We start from the raw sequence: 15,353 nt of genomic DNA, 5'->3' as shown, positions 1-15,353 counted from the left end.
TTCATCTCTTTGTGCCTCCCGTTTCTCATCTGCAAAATGAAGATAATACTAACACTTATCTCACAGGACTTTTATAATATTAGATTGGCAATACATGCAACACGTTTCAGACTGTGCTTGGCACAACACTTAATAAATACAAGCTCTCTATTCAAAGAATTCCTTCTTGGGCAATTACACAAACAGTTAGCATAGGTCCCGGTGCCCCTGTTTAAATCCCCCAACTCTTTCTCTCCTTAGACTTGTTTTCTTGCCACAGGACATACCAATGCTTGGGGCTACTGATAGGAATGACCAGGACGCAAAGTCAACTCCAAGGCAGCCCAGCAAAGCAGCAAGTACTGACTATGAGTGTAATTAACAGGAAGTTCTCTGGGGATTGGAACACCATTGCATTTATCCTGATATCCTGATATTCCCCACAGTGCCTGCTGTATACCTTTGCACATATTAGTATGTAATATTTATCTCTTTTATGTATCACTAAAAAATAACATATTTTAAAATGTGCATTTTTCATCTGCTAGGAATCTTTTCAACCCTTTCACTCCCTTCTCCTCACTGTTGACCTCCTTGCTGTGGGTCTTCATAGGCATACATTGCTTCTACCTTCCTGGAGGCTTCAAAGAGGAAAAATCAAGGCAATGGGTTGAATTGCTCTATATTGCTTTTTTAAAATATTAACTTCTCCTGAATAATGCAGGGATAATGCTTTTCAGCATGTCATTTATTCATCCATTAAAAATCCCACTGTACACTGTGCATCTGTCTTCTTTAAAGCATGCATCATATTGTTTTTAAGTGATCACATTTGTCCAGGCCTCTTTCCCAATCTCTTTCCCATAAACATTTGAACGGCCTAGAGCGAGGGGGCAAACGAAGGCCCTTGTCCTTACACCTCATTCATCAAGAAAACAAAATTTTAAGTAAGATGTATTTGATCTTCCTACTTTGACAAGTATGTTGTAATGATTTGTGTGGCTTGCCTTGAAATGGACTCTCTTACACTCTTTGAAATCTGTACTCAAACTGCACTGAGACTGCACTCCAGCATCCGGTAGCTTCTTTTCCCACACACGGCTTTATCCCTCTCTGCGGCACAAGCCAGTACTTGCGAGTGGACACCATGCTGCCACTTCTCTTAGCTTTCGGGGTACGCACGCCAAAGGCCCAGTTTGCTTGCAAGATAATGGCCCAGGGGAAAGGCCCAAGAAGACCTTACAAATGAGCTTTGGGACCATTTGAGTAGGGAATTTGGGTGTCTTTAGTACCAGCAGTGTGGTTTATTTTGTTTTATTTTTTATTTTTTTTAAAAGATTTTATTTATTTATCTGTCAGAGAGAGAGCACAAGCAGGGGGAGCAAGAGAGGGAGGGAGAAGCAGGCTCCCCGCCGAGCAAGGAGCCCAATGCGGGACTCGATCCCAGGACTCTGGGATCATGACCTGCGCCGAAGGCAGACACTTAAGGACTGAGCCACCCAGGTGTCCCAGGAGTGTGGTTTACAAGAAGAAGGGATGTTGTAGCCGGGCTTTGGGTGGGCATCATTGTAACTGCATGGCAGTTTAACTCTTCCCTTAGCCCGCGCATGTATCCTTCATCCTTCCAAGGGGATCTGAGGCTACTCTCTAAGAGGTGGACTTCAAGAGCTTACTGTGTACTACAGAGGCTTACAGCAAAAAAGCTATTACAAAAACATGCTGGGTATTAAGAGAGAGTATGCATTGGGAAGATGTGTCCAGAGGAATTAAGGAGTCTTTGACCTCAGTGAGGCACTCAAGCAGTCTAAAAGGAAGAGTATTTTACCACAGCTCGGCTTTGGGGGCAAAAGGAGAAAGGGAAGAGCATCTTAGAAGTGGCAACATGTTCAAGTGCGCCGAAGCCTGAGGAAGCCGAGCAAGCTGGGAAACTGAAAGTATATGATTTGGCCTGACGTGGGGGTGCGGAGCGGGCAGCGGCTCGCACACGGAACACTGGATGAGCCCAAGTTACCAGAAAGTGCAAGCAAACTCACTTGCACAATTTCCTAAACTCAGTGGCCTAGGATGGCAGCTTTCTCTTGCCAAAATACTTACTCTCCCTTCTCTCCGAAGCTTCCCGCGGCACCGACCAGCACCTGGACTGCACTCTGGGACAGGGTCTCGTTCCTGTATTGTCTCTGGTAGCTTGCCTAAAAGAGATGTGCAAATTACTATCTAGCGTGGATAACAGTAACAACTTAGTATTTCCTTTATGGAAAAATGGTCTGTGAGAAAGAAGTCAAAATCCCTAAATAATCTACTACCTCTATGAAAAGAATGTTTCTATGCAGTCCAGACCTTGCAATCGGTGCAGAAGGTCCGTCTGAGCTTTGGGTAAAATCAAACTGGTTCCCTGGGAAACTAGGTTCCTACTAGATGTTAATTAGGCTTTCAGAAATAAGTGGCATTCTGGGGCCAAATAAATATGGGAACTTCCTGCTGTAAGCATATCCCCACCTTAAAAGTTTATAATGCATATTAGAAAATGAAAGACTGAGAAATCCTACAGTAGAGAATCCTGGTTTATATCTTTAATTTCATTTTTCCAAATATTTTGACAACACAACTCTGTTTTCTCCAGTCTATTATAAGCATTAAATGAACTGCTGCTGTTGTACAGAAAACAGTCACTTGTTCATTCGGTCCATATACTGAGAGCCCACTTTGCTTCAGGCACTATGCAGATGCAGAAGCCGCTGGCTGACACTGCCCCCCGCCTCAGCGTGTTGACCACTGTTAAAAAATCACTGTGCGGACCAACTACCTAAATTGAAATGCATGATATAACTAAAGACTTTTACCTCCACAGAACACATCTCATCTGCACAATCATTTATGGATATTGAAATGCAGTTTTGCTCTTGAGGGAGATCAGAAAGGGACAGAACTAATTTGAAGAATGAGGGAACAACGTTATTCGTCTGTAACACAGGAACTCAACAGGGTAACACTCTACTTCTTAAACTTAATTAAAATACTTTCAAAATAATGTGAGATTAACATATTTTCAATATCCTTGAAGGTAAACACCATAGTTTGTAGAAAAATAAGGAAGCTGAAAGTAGTATGGAACTCCTGAAAGCTTAGTAACACAAATGACAAACAGACTCTAGAAGAATGTTAATTCTTAAATGATTATTCATACCAAAATGTAAGAAGAATTTAAAGAATGGTCGATTCCTTAAAATAACTGCCATTTATTGAGTTCCCTACCATACTATTAAATTAACTGATTTACATATATTTGCATAGAATTATTTAATTCTTGCAGGAAATATATGGCAAAGATATTCTATTCTGTATTTCATAGATAAGAAAGCTGAGGCTCAAAGAGTTAAGTATTTTTCCCAAGATCACATTAGAAACTCAGTTCTCTCTGAATCTCAAGCCTGTCTCCCCTTCCCCCCGTTATGGTTGGGGGATGTTGTCTCTCCTATACTACTGTCTTGTCGTGCTCTGCTTCCTCTTCTAACGTACAATAGGAGAGAGGGTATTGTCCAGTTAATAATAACTGGCTGAGATTTAAATAAAAGCTCTCAAAGCTTTGAAAACTATAATAGACTAGTTAGTATTACGGTTGGAGCAGTGAGCATTAGAATTGAGGTTGCAGAAACCAAATTAAACCAAGATAAACATGAAAATATGTCTACAACAAAGAAGGGCTAAAAAGATGCTAGATGAGATAAAGAGCTGGAGAAAAGAACAAAAAGATCTAACTTACTTTTAAAAATAGGATTTCCTGGTTAAGACCCAATACATAGCACAAAATCAACAAAGATATAATGGTAGAAAACAAACATTTAGGGCAAGAAATCAAAAAAGTACATGGAACGTATATTGCAGAAAGCATAGACTATCACAAGTGAAAAAAAATCTAAGAGGTCTTGCAGTTAGCATTTTCCTCTTTTACAAATGGGAAGAATAAAGACTAAAAAGAGTAAGTCCTGAGTCACATTATTAATGGAAGCAAGACCCAAAATGGAGTCTCCTGTATTGATTTGGAGGGTTCTTGAATACTATATTTTCCTGAAATAAATTAAAAATCTGGCAACTCAAAGATATGATATCATAAAATCTGCTGGTGGAACAAAACACCATATGGGCATAAGTTCATCCTTCATGACACTGCCTCAACTGCTTAAAGAAATTATTTAGGTCCTTGGAAAAGCTGCCTTTGAGAGTCAACCTCTTTGCCAGGACCAATGCTGAAGAGAGAATAATTGTGCCCTATAGACCTTCCATTTCCCAAGTTAGAATGAACACATAAAATGCTTGGTATTCTGTATGGCTGGAATAGCCAAGACATGCACGAGAGTTCCATATGCAATGAGGAAGGCCCAACACGAACACTTTGAGAGCGCGAGTCATGGCAACAAGTCAAGATCCTGACCTGGATGGTAAATGGTAACTAGGCTATTAGCAGTTTCCCACAGAGTCCAGGATGCTGCTGTGCCACAGAATTTCTCTAACTTATCTAAGATTTGATCTGAAAACTACTCTCTACCTGCAGTTATAGGCAAAGTTGGTGTATCTTTCATGAAAAACTGGTGTGGACCCAGAAATGGGTAGTGTTGTGGAAATGGCTACGTAACACACCTGAAGGTTGAGTTCAGCTGTAATTCCTGCCTTGGGATCTGTAAAATTCCCAAATCCTTTTTAATAAAACACCTTTTACTTAGGCTAATTTGGATGGATCTATTTTCCTTTTCCTTCTTTTGGCCGTCAAGTGAATTCCTAAGATAATGCCAAACTTCCCTTTGCCTTTGTAACAATCTATTAAGCAATGCAGGTAAGCATAATCAAGATGTCTTTAGTGAAGGAAAAGTTTTCAGGATGATTTTAGGCCCAAATATCATTTAAAAAGTGTATGATCAAGTACTAACTATTTGTGTCGACAAGAGACGCCTGTTGGCCAGCTCCATTGCTTCAATGTTAAGGGTCTCATCTATTTCCTTGTTACAGCCTAGACATGTCACCTTTTGATGTTCCGTTGGGTCTTCTTGGCTTAACTAAATGAAACAGAAATAAAAACAAAAAAATAATACACAAATATTAACATATCGTTAAGCATGACCCTCAAGCAATTCACCTAAAATATTGGTTTGAAAAATTATAGAAAATCTGTTAAATACAGAAAAAGTGTTCAGATGAGTTTCCTCATCATTTCACAGTTACCTAGAAGGTAAAATAATTGCCAGTTTTGGAGGAAAGGAATTATGTCATATTTTTATGTGTACATGACATTATTGACATTTTATAAAAGCTACCACATATATGATCCCACTTGAAACCAATGGTTCTGAAAGTGTGGTCCCCCAGCAGCCTCATCGTCACCTAGAAAATGTTAGAAATGCACATTCTCAGACCCCAAAACAGACCAGCTTGGTTAGAAAGTCTGGGGAACAGGGCAGCACTCTGTTTTTACAAACCCATTCCATGATTCTTGCTGCCACTAAAGCTTGACAATTACTGCCTTAACCTAATCATTTAAGGTAGAGTAGAAAGTGAACTTAGCTGGGGAGATGGGGATTATGAATAACTTCATTTTACAGATGAGAAAGCTGAAGCTTAGAGAAAATAAAAGATTTGCTCAAGATCACAAAGCTATTTATTAAGTGACAAAGCCAGGATACAAACCCAGATTTTCTGAGTCCAAGGCTAGTGCTCTATCTATCTATAACACCATAGTATCCTCCACATTTGATTATCTGCCTTCTGAAGCAGATCAAGTGTCAGAATGGGGGCCTCAACCTTGACTTTGCACTGGAATCAGCTATAAAAACACATATTCCTAGGCCCCACCTTAGACCATCTGCATTATTAGAATCTCCTGAGTGGGGTTGGGAAATAAGGCCATATTTTATTTTAGATGAATCTGATGCAGTCAGATTAGCAAAAGGCCACTATCAGAAATTGGGAGCTACTATAGAAAATAAATGGATTTGATTTGGTGCTTGTCTTATCCAGAAATCCTGGCAGTATTCCTGTAGGCAGAGGGCTAGGTTCTGAGTCCCCATCTGGAGCTTCAAGCACTGGTTGGTGGATATGAAATGGATTTTGGGGAATCCTACTTTATAGAAACTAATTATCTTATGTCTATACTCCTAGAAGTTGGCTCCTCATATTGTATGATGCAGCAAAACATGGCAAAAACTGCATCATATAGTATGCACTGAAACATTGCATTGAAAACTGGATGTAACACAGGAGATAGCAAAGCAGCAGGAGCACAGAGAAGATTCCAGAATGACTTCGATTATTTCTCCTTATGGCAACCATGACTGACTGGGGAGTTACACACCCTTTTAATGACTAAGAAGTCTGAGCACAGAGATTCCGAAGCATATCTTAGAAGCAGGAGGTGACATCTCACCCACACCTAAACTTATGATACTGGCTGTGAATTCTATTTTATATAAAAAAATCATGTTAATCATAAGTGAGGGGCTAGCAAGTACTTGGCAAGATAATAGTGTAAACAAATGCTAAATAAATGCTGAACAAAGGCACTGGGCCCCTGTCAATATAATAAGAAACTAGCCATTTTCTCATGCTCACTCTCTTCTTTTATGGCATCTTTTATAGGGAACTCCAAAGCATTGCTCCTATAGATGACACATACATATATAGGAGATTTATGTGTAGGAGATATACATGTAGGAGATATATATATATCTGCGTATATGTATATCTATAATTCCTACATATACATCCCTGACATATGTATCCCATATATATGTATATATTTACAAATATTACATTAAGACTTACTTAATGTAATGATATCTACTTGGAAGGAGTAAACAAAAGATATGACTTGCTTACCGCATACGGGTTTTGAAGTATAATTGCTTTCTCAACCATATTCCAATCCGCGTTAGCAAGATCTTTGTCAAATTTGAGTGCAGAGGCTGCAGATTTGGTTAGCTCTTGAAAGTGTTGAAATGTACAACAAAGTGATTTATACTTTGTCGATGTGACATCACGAAGACCTTTGGTACGAAGAGTATGTTTTATCAATAATAAGGACAGCACCATTTTGATATGGATTATAAAGTTTCCTTTTGTTCCTACTGTCACCAACTATTTTTTATTTAAGTTAAAGACTCAACATAAATTGTTTAATAATGGAAACATTGAAAATTTCAAGCTTTTCTACTTTCATACTCCTCAAAAAAGCTGAGGTACATAATAAAAACAGTAATAGTTGATATTTATTGAGTACTTACTATATGCTGAGAAAACACTTCTTAGCACGTTGAACATATTAAGTCTTTGATTACCTTACCCATCTTTTGAAAGTCCCTTTTCCCAGTTTGATAGGTGAGGAGACAGAAGAACAGAGGTATAATGATTAATTGTATGGCAACTTGACTGGGCTACAGGATACCCAGATATTTGGTAATATTATTCTAGGTGTGTCTGTGAAGGTGTTTCTGGATAAGAATAACATTTAAGTTGGTAGACTGGGTAAAACAGATTGCCCTCCTCACTTATGGTAAGCCTCATCCAAACCACTGGAGTCCTGAATAGAACAAAAGAAAATTCACTCTCTCTGCCTCATGGTCTTTGAGTTGGGACATCAGTCCTCTCTGCCTTTGCATTTGGACAGGAACTTCCACTATTGGCTTTCCTGGTTCTCAGACCTTTGGACTGCAGATCTTCTCACCTTCCATGATCACATGAACCAATTTCCTATAATAATATCATATGTATACGTACACAGAATAGATGACACATACATATATAGGAGATTTATGTATAGGAGATATACATGTAGGAGATATATATATCTGCATATATGTATATCTATAATTCCTACATATACATCCCTGACATATGTATCTCATATATATGTATACATTTACAAATATACAGAATATAATTAAGTATACATATATGTAGGAGATACATATAGATATATAAATATATATATACATATATATAGATATATACATATATATATATATCCTACCCAAACATAATATCATGTATATACATGATAAGTATATATGATATATATTTATGTCCAGACCTTATTAAAGTTCGAAGGACTCTTCCTATCAGACACAAATTCCTTTTTATGAGCCATAGAAGCTTCCTTGGAAAGCAATAATATTCCGTGAGCAAATGTTCACTGCTCTCAGTGCAAATAAACAGGTGCTCCTCGATAAGAATTTTAAGTTTATTTAGCTACTAAGTAGAACATATGATACTCTTTGCAAAACTTCCCCTCTTCATTCTTATCTTCCCAATTCACTATGTTAAGGCTCAGAGAATTTTAAAAAGAGAAACAGTTTTGTTGCAAATACAAGGAAGGCAGGCAGATTGGGTAATGCGACGTCATGGAGTCTCAGATTGATTAAAAATGCCATTAGGATGAAAGCTCTGGGGGGCGCCTGGGTGGCATAGCGGTTAAGCGTCTGCCTTCGGCTCAGGGCGTGATCCTGGCGTTGTCAGATCGAGCCCCACGTCAGGCTCTTCCGCCATGAGCCTGCTTCTTCCTCTCCCGCTCCCCCTGCTTGTGTTCCCTCTCTCGCTGGCTGTCTCTATCTCTGTTGAATAAATAAAATCTTTAAAAAAAAAAAAAGGATGAAAGCTCTGAGTCACAGAAAGGGTGACAGAGCAGTTGGGAACATAATGCATTGAAAGCATCAAGGCTGTTTGTTTCCAGTTCCTCAACTGCGATTACCTCGTTGCATGACCTTGGTCAGGAACTTTCAACTCTCTAGATCTCCATTTTCCCCTTGTTAAAAAGTAGAAGATGAAATGGACACACTGCATACTGCATTTGCCTCCTACAACTGCTATTTCTGCTTCCATGCGCCTCCCACCTGCAATCAGTTATCCACAGACGAGAGTGAACCACATAATTACACTTACTTCATAAGACCGGTCAAGGAATTTCTTTTGCCTGTAGAATAAAATCTTAAAATCCAAGGCCCTTCATTACTTAACTCTTTCCTACCTCTCCCATCTGGACATTCTTCACTATCTGCTTGTTCTCAAAGGGTCAAACCCTGTTTCCTTGAACACACTCAGTTTCTAGCTTCCTCAGGAACCTAGCCTCCATTTTTTTTTCAACCTTATGTATGTGCGATTTGTTTACTTTGATGTGCACATGACTCTCTGGTCCTGCCTCATTTGACCTGTTAACTGTTTCTCCTTTCTCCAACATAAGCTCCATCAACATAGAAATCCTGTCTGTCTTCATAATGCATCATTATTAATTAGAATAGTGCCTGGCATATAGGAGGCTTTCAGTAAAAGTATGTTGAATAATTGAATAAACTTATTGTATTATTTTATTTAAACTAGACTAATGCAAATAAGTAATCTTTTTAAATATATAAGCTTATTGGCCTAAACTGTTCATATGCTTTTTTAAAAAACCTAGTCCCAGGACCCTGGGATTATGACCTGAGCTGAAGGCAAACGCTTAACTGACTGAGCTACCCAGGCCCCCTGTTCATACACTTTTATATAGAGATCCAATTTCCTCTTCAATTAGACACAGTTGATTTTCATTTATGTGGCTTCTTTCCTCATTATTAGCAATTCTTTAGCATTCTTAGAATGTCATCTCTTCACTCAGTAATAGTAATTACTAGGGGTTACCTAGTAATTAGTAGGGCATATCTAGTAATTAGTAAATACTAGGACTTACCTAGTTTACTAACTGCCATTGGCAAAATAAATCTATTGACAATCAAGGTAACTAAGCATACTGACACTCCATGAAATAATACCTAGAGTAGAAAGAAAAATACGAAGTAAGTATGCATGATAATTTCTTGTAATAGATTCTATATTTACCAATGTAAATTAAACTAGATTGTACTAGGTCAATAAATGTTCATAGTAGGAGAGAATCTGAATGTCAGGCATGATGCAAGTACTCTGGGGATTCTCTATCATCCTGCATATATTTTATTCATGTTTTTCGAACCAAATCAAGACTCAGGATTTGGCCAGAGCCAGAATTCCACAGGCATCAGTAACTTCTTAAAAGTTCCTGAAGCATTCTAACGTGCAAAGCTGAGGACCACTAAGTTAGTTAATTTAACAATAATATGAGCTAACATCTGTATAGTAAGCATAGAGCACAATATATCAGGCTTATTTAATCCTCACTACAATTCTATGTAGTAAATACCAATATTGTCCAATTATACAAGTAGGAAACTCAGGCACGGTTACTTACCCAAGATCATTTAACTTGTGAGTCGTAGGGACAGGATTAAGTTATTTTTAACCCTTTCCTGTAGTGCTGCTTCATGAGTATTAAAAAGTTAGCTGGAGAGGAGGAGTCAAGATGGCGGAGGAGTAGGGGACCCCTTTTTCAGCCAGTCCCGAGTTGAGTTGAATAGGTACCAGACCAGCCTGAACATCCATGGAATCAGCATGAGACGCAAGAAGATACATTTGGATCTCTACAAATGAACATCTCCAGCGCTGAGTATTGAGGTACGAAGCGGGGAGCCATGAAACTGAGCACAGATATCAGAAGATAAAACGGAAGGGGGAGGGAGCCGCCGCATTTGGGTGCCGGGAAGCGGTAGGCACCTGCACAGGGGAGCGGGTGGACTCGCGGACCGGCACCCGTAAGAGAGCAGACTGAGACCGTGAGCCAGGGAATGCGTGCCACCAGACTTCTCACGGAGCTCCGGAGCGCTCACTGGAACCAGACTGAGACTGGGAGCTCTGGGAGCACGCGGGGCGGCTGGCGGTGTTAGAAACACAAAGGACAGAGACGCGACGGCCCTGGAAGTGAGGGCTGGGACGCAGGGTGTGGGACGCACATCCCGGGATGCTGCAGGGTTGAGCAGCACCAACAGAAACAGAGTTCAAGTGGACAGAACATCAGTGGAGAATGGTCCGCGATCCCTCTGTTCTGAGACACAGGCTGAGATTCGGCCACTGCTACTCTGACTCTCAGAAGAGACACAGTAAACCGCCAGGGAAAGCCGCCAGAGAACAAAAGCCTGGAAAGACCGCCTCACAGTGTGCCCACCCCCGTCCCCCTCGCAGGGGACACGGAGACTCTACCCAAACAGGGTTGCCTGAGTATTGGCGCGGCAGGCCCCTCCCCCAGAAGGCAGGCTGAAAAATCAAGAAGCCCATAAGATCCCTATAAAACAAGGGCGCATGGGCTGGGTCCCGGTCAATAATTTGGGCTCTGAACAACCCCGCAACCTCTCCTCATCAGAATGACGAGAAGGAGACCGCCCCCCCCCCAAAAAAGAAAAGACAATGAGTCTGTGGCCTCTGCCACAGAACTAATGGATATGGATATAACCAAATTATCAGAAATGGAATTCAGAGTAACAATGGTCAAGATGATGTGTAGACTTGAAAAAAGTATTAATGAAAATGTTAATGAGAATATAGAATCTCTAAGGGCGGAAATGAGAGTGAATTTGGCAGAAATTAAAAATTCTATGAGCCAAATGCAGTCAAAACTAGAGGCTCTGACAGCCAGGGTGAATGAGGCAGAAGAACGTATCAGCGAATTGGAGGATAGGTTAGTAGAAGAGAAAAATAAAATAGAATCTGGACTTAAAAAAATCCACGCTCATGAATGTAGGTTATGGGAGATTACTGACTCGAAATGTTCCAATGTCAGAATCATCGGCATCCCCAAGGGGGTGGAGGAAAACAGAGGTCTAGAAGAGATATTTGAACAAATTGTAGCTGAAAACTTCCCTAGTCTAGCGAGGGAAACAAACATTCATGTCCAAGAGGCAGAGAGGAGCCCTCCCAAGCTCAACCATGACAGACCTATGCCACGTCATGTCATAGTGCAATTCGCAAATATTAGATCCAAGGATACAGTATTGAAAGTGGCCAGGGCAAAGAAATTTCTCACGTACCAAGGCAAAGGTATCAGAATTACGTCAGACCTGTCTACACAGACCTGGAATGAGAGAAAGGGTTGGGGGTGGGGGCATTTTTAAAGCTCTTTCAGAGAAAAACATGCAGCCAAGGATCCTTTATCCAGCAAGGCTGTCATTCAGAATTGATGGAGAAATAAAGACCTTCCAGAATTGCCAGTCATTAACCAATTTCGTAACCACGAAACCAGCCCTACAGGAGATATTAAGGGGGGTTCTATAAAGGTAAAAAGGCCCCAAGAGTGATACAGAACAGAAAGACACAATCGATAGAAACAAAGACTGTACTGGCAACATGACATCATTAAAATCATATCTCTCAATATTCAGTCTCAATGTAAATGGCCTAAATGCTCCCATAAATGACACAGGGTTGCAGTTTGGATAAAAAGACATGACCCATCCATTTTCTGTCTACAAGAGACTCATTTTGAACCTAAAGATACATTCAGACTGAAAGTAGAGGGATGGAATACCATTTTTCATGCCAATGGACCTCAAAAGAAAGCTGGGGTAGCAATTCTCATATCAGACAGATTGGATTTTAAACTAAAGACTATAGTTAGAGACACAGAAGGGCACTATATTATTCTTAAAGGATGTATCCAACAAGTGGATATGACAATTATAAATATATATGCCCCCAACAGAGGAGCAGCAAGATACACAAGCCAACTCTTAACCAGAATAAAGAGACATATAGATAAAAATACGTTAATAGTAGGGGACCTCAACACTCCACTATCAGAAATAGACAGAACACCCATGCAAAAAATTGACAAAGAAACAAGGGCTTTGAATGCCATACTCAATGAGTTGGACCTCATAGATATATATAGAACACTACACCCCAGAACCAAAGAATACTCATTCTATTCTAATGCCCATGGAACATTCTCAAGAATAGACCACGTTCTGGGACACAAAACAGGTCTCAACTGATACCAAAAGACTGTGATTATTCCCTGCATATTCTCAGACCACAACACCCTGAAATTGGAACTCAACCACAAGGAAAAATTTGGAAGAAACTCAAACACTTGGAGACTAAGAACCATCCTGCTCAGGAATGATTCGATAAACCAGGAAATCAAAAATCAATTTAAACAATTTATGGAGACCAACGAGAATGAAAACACTACGGTCCAAAACCTGTGGGTTACTGCAAAGGCAGTCTTGAGGGGGAAATACATAGCCATCCAAGCCTCACTCAAAAGAATAGAAAAATCTAAAATGCAGTTTTTATATTCTCACCTCAAGAAGCTGGAACAGCAACAGCGGGACAGACCTAATCCACGCACGAGGAAGCAGTTGACCAAGATTAGAGCAGAAATCAATGAATTAGAAACCAGGAGTACAGTAGAGCAGATCAACAGAACTAAAAGCTGGTTCTTTGAGAGAATCAATAAAATTGACAGACCACTGGCAAGACTTATCCAAATGAATAGAGAAAGGACCCAAATTAATAAAATTATGAATGAAAAAGGAGAGGTCACAACCAACACCAACGAAATTGGAAGGATTATTAGAAACTTTTATCAACAGCTATATGCCAATAAATTAAGCAATCTGGAAGAGATGGAGGCCTTCCTGGAGACCTATAAACTACCAAGACTGAAACAGGAAGAAATTGATTTTTTAAACAGGCCAATTAACTATGAAGAGATTGAGTCAGTGATAAACAACCTTTCAAAAAACAAAACTCCAGGCCCAGACGGTTTTCCTGGGGAATTCTACCAAACATTCAAAGAAGAAATAATACCTATTCTCCTAAAGCTATTGCAAAAAATAGAAACAGAAGGAAAGCTACCAAACTCATTCTATGAGGCCAATATTACCTTGATCCCCAAACCAGGCAAAGACCCCATCAAAAAGGAGAATTACAGACCGATTTCCCTAATGAACATGGATGCCAAAATCCTCAACAAGACCCTGGCTAATAGAATCCAACAGAACATTAAAAGGATTACCCATCATGACCAAGTGGGATTCATCCCTGGGATGCAAGTGTGGTTCAAATTCGCAAATCAATCAGCGTGATACATCATATCAACAAGAAAAGACTCAGGAACCATATGATCCTCTCAATTGATGCAGAAAAAGCATTTGACAAAATACAGCATCCTTTCCTGATTAAAACCCTTCAGAGTGTAAGGATAGGGGGTACATTCCTCAATCTCATAAAAACCATCTATGAAAAGCCTACAGCAAATATCATTCTCAATGGGGAAAAGGTGGAAGCCTTTCCCTTAAGATCAGGAACACGACAAGGATGCCCACTCTCACCACTATTATTCAACATAGTACTAGAAGTTCTTGCAACAGCAATCAGACAACAAAAAGGGATAAAAGGTATCCAAATTGGCAAAGAAGAAGTCAAAATGTCTCTCTTCACAGATGACATGATACTCTATATGGAAAACCCAAAAGAATCCACTCCCAAACTATTAGAAGTTATAGAGCAATTCAGTAATGTGGCGGGATACAAAATCAATGCTCAGAAATCAGTTGCATTTCTATACACGAATAATGAGACTGAAGAAAGAGAAATTAGGGAATCCATTCCATTTACAATAGCACCAAAAACCATACGTTACCTTGGAATTAACTTAACCAGAGACGTAAAGGACCATATTCTAGAAACTATAAATCACCCTTGAAAGACATTGAAGAAGACACAAAAAGATGGAAAAATATTCCATGCTCATGGATCGGAAGAATTAACATAGCTAAAATGTCCATGCTACCCATAGCAATCTACACTTTTAATGCTATCCCAATCAAAATACCGATGACATTTTTCAAGGAGCTGGAAAAAATAGTCCTTAAATTTGTATGGAAACAGAAAAGGCCCCAAATCGCCAAGGAACTGTTTGAAAAGGAAAAACAAAGCTGGGGGCATCACAATGCCAGATTTCGAGCTGTACTACAAAGCTGTGATCACAAAGACAGCATGGTACTGGCACAAAAACAGACACATAGACCAATGGAACAGAATAGAGAACCCAGAAATGGACCCTCGGCTCTTTGGGCAACTAATATTTGATAAAGCAGGAAAAAACATCCAGTGGAAAAGAGACAGTCTCTTCAATAAATGGTGCTGGGAAAATTGGACAGCTACATGCAAAAGAATGAAACTTGACCACTCTCTCACACCATACACAAAGATAAACTCCAAATGGATGAAAGACCTCGATGTGAGACAAGAATCCATCAAAATCCTAAAGGAGAACATAGGCAGCAACCTCTACAACATCGGCCAAAGCAACCTTTTTCATGACAAATCTCCAAAGGCAAGAGAAATAAAAGATAAAATGAACTTGTGGGACTACATCAAGATAAAAAGCTTCTGCACAGCCAAGGAAACAGTCAAAAAAACTAAGAGGCAGCCCACGGAATGGGAGAATATATTTGCAAATGATGCTACAGATAAAAGACTGG

At 39.7% G+C, this 15,353-nt stretch overlaps 1 protein-coding gene across 1 annotated transcript in view; it reads right to left on the bottom strand.

Annotated features, from left to right (window-relative positions):
- The window catches only part of SLC9C1 (solute carrier family 9 member C1), a 95,984-nt gene that overhangs the window by 41,916 nt on the left and 38,715 nt on the right, over positions 1–15,353 (bottom strand). Inside the window, exons 11-14 of the mRNA XM_048214762.2 lie at positions 9,686–9,767; positions 6,844–7,010; positions 4,902–5,027; positions 2,074–2,168 (exon numbers count right to left, since the gene is read on the bottom strand). Coding sequence (XP_048070719.1) covers positions 2,074–2,168; positions 4,902–5,027; positions 6,844–7,010; positions 9,686–9,767 — 470 coding nt within the window. The remainder of the gene's footprint in view (positions 1–2,073; positions 2,169–4,901; positions 5,028–6,843; positions 7,011–9,685; positions 9,768–15,353) is intronic.

Source organism: Ursus arctos, unplaced genomic scaffold (genome assembly GCF_023065955.2).
Source record: "Ursus arctos isolate Adak ecotype North America unplaced genomic scaffold, UrsArc2.0 scaffold_4, whole genome shotgun sequence".
Taxonomy (NCBI): domain Eukaryota; kingdom Metazoa; phylum Chordata; class Mammalia; order Carnivora; family Ursidae; genus Ursus; species Ursus arctos.
Note: the sequence above shows the minus strand (reverse complement) of the source record. Positions and strands in the feature narration are given on the sequence as shown.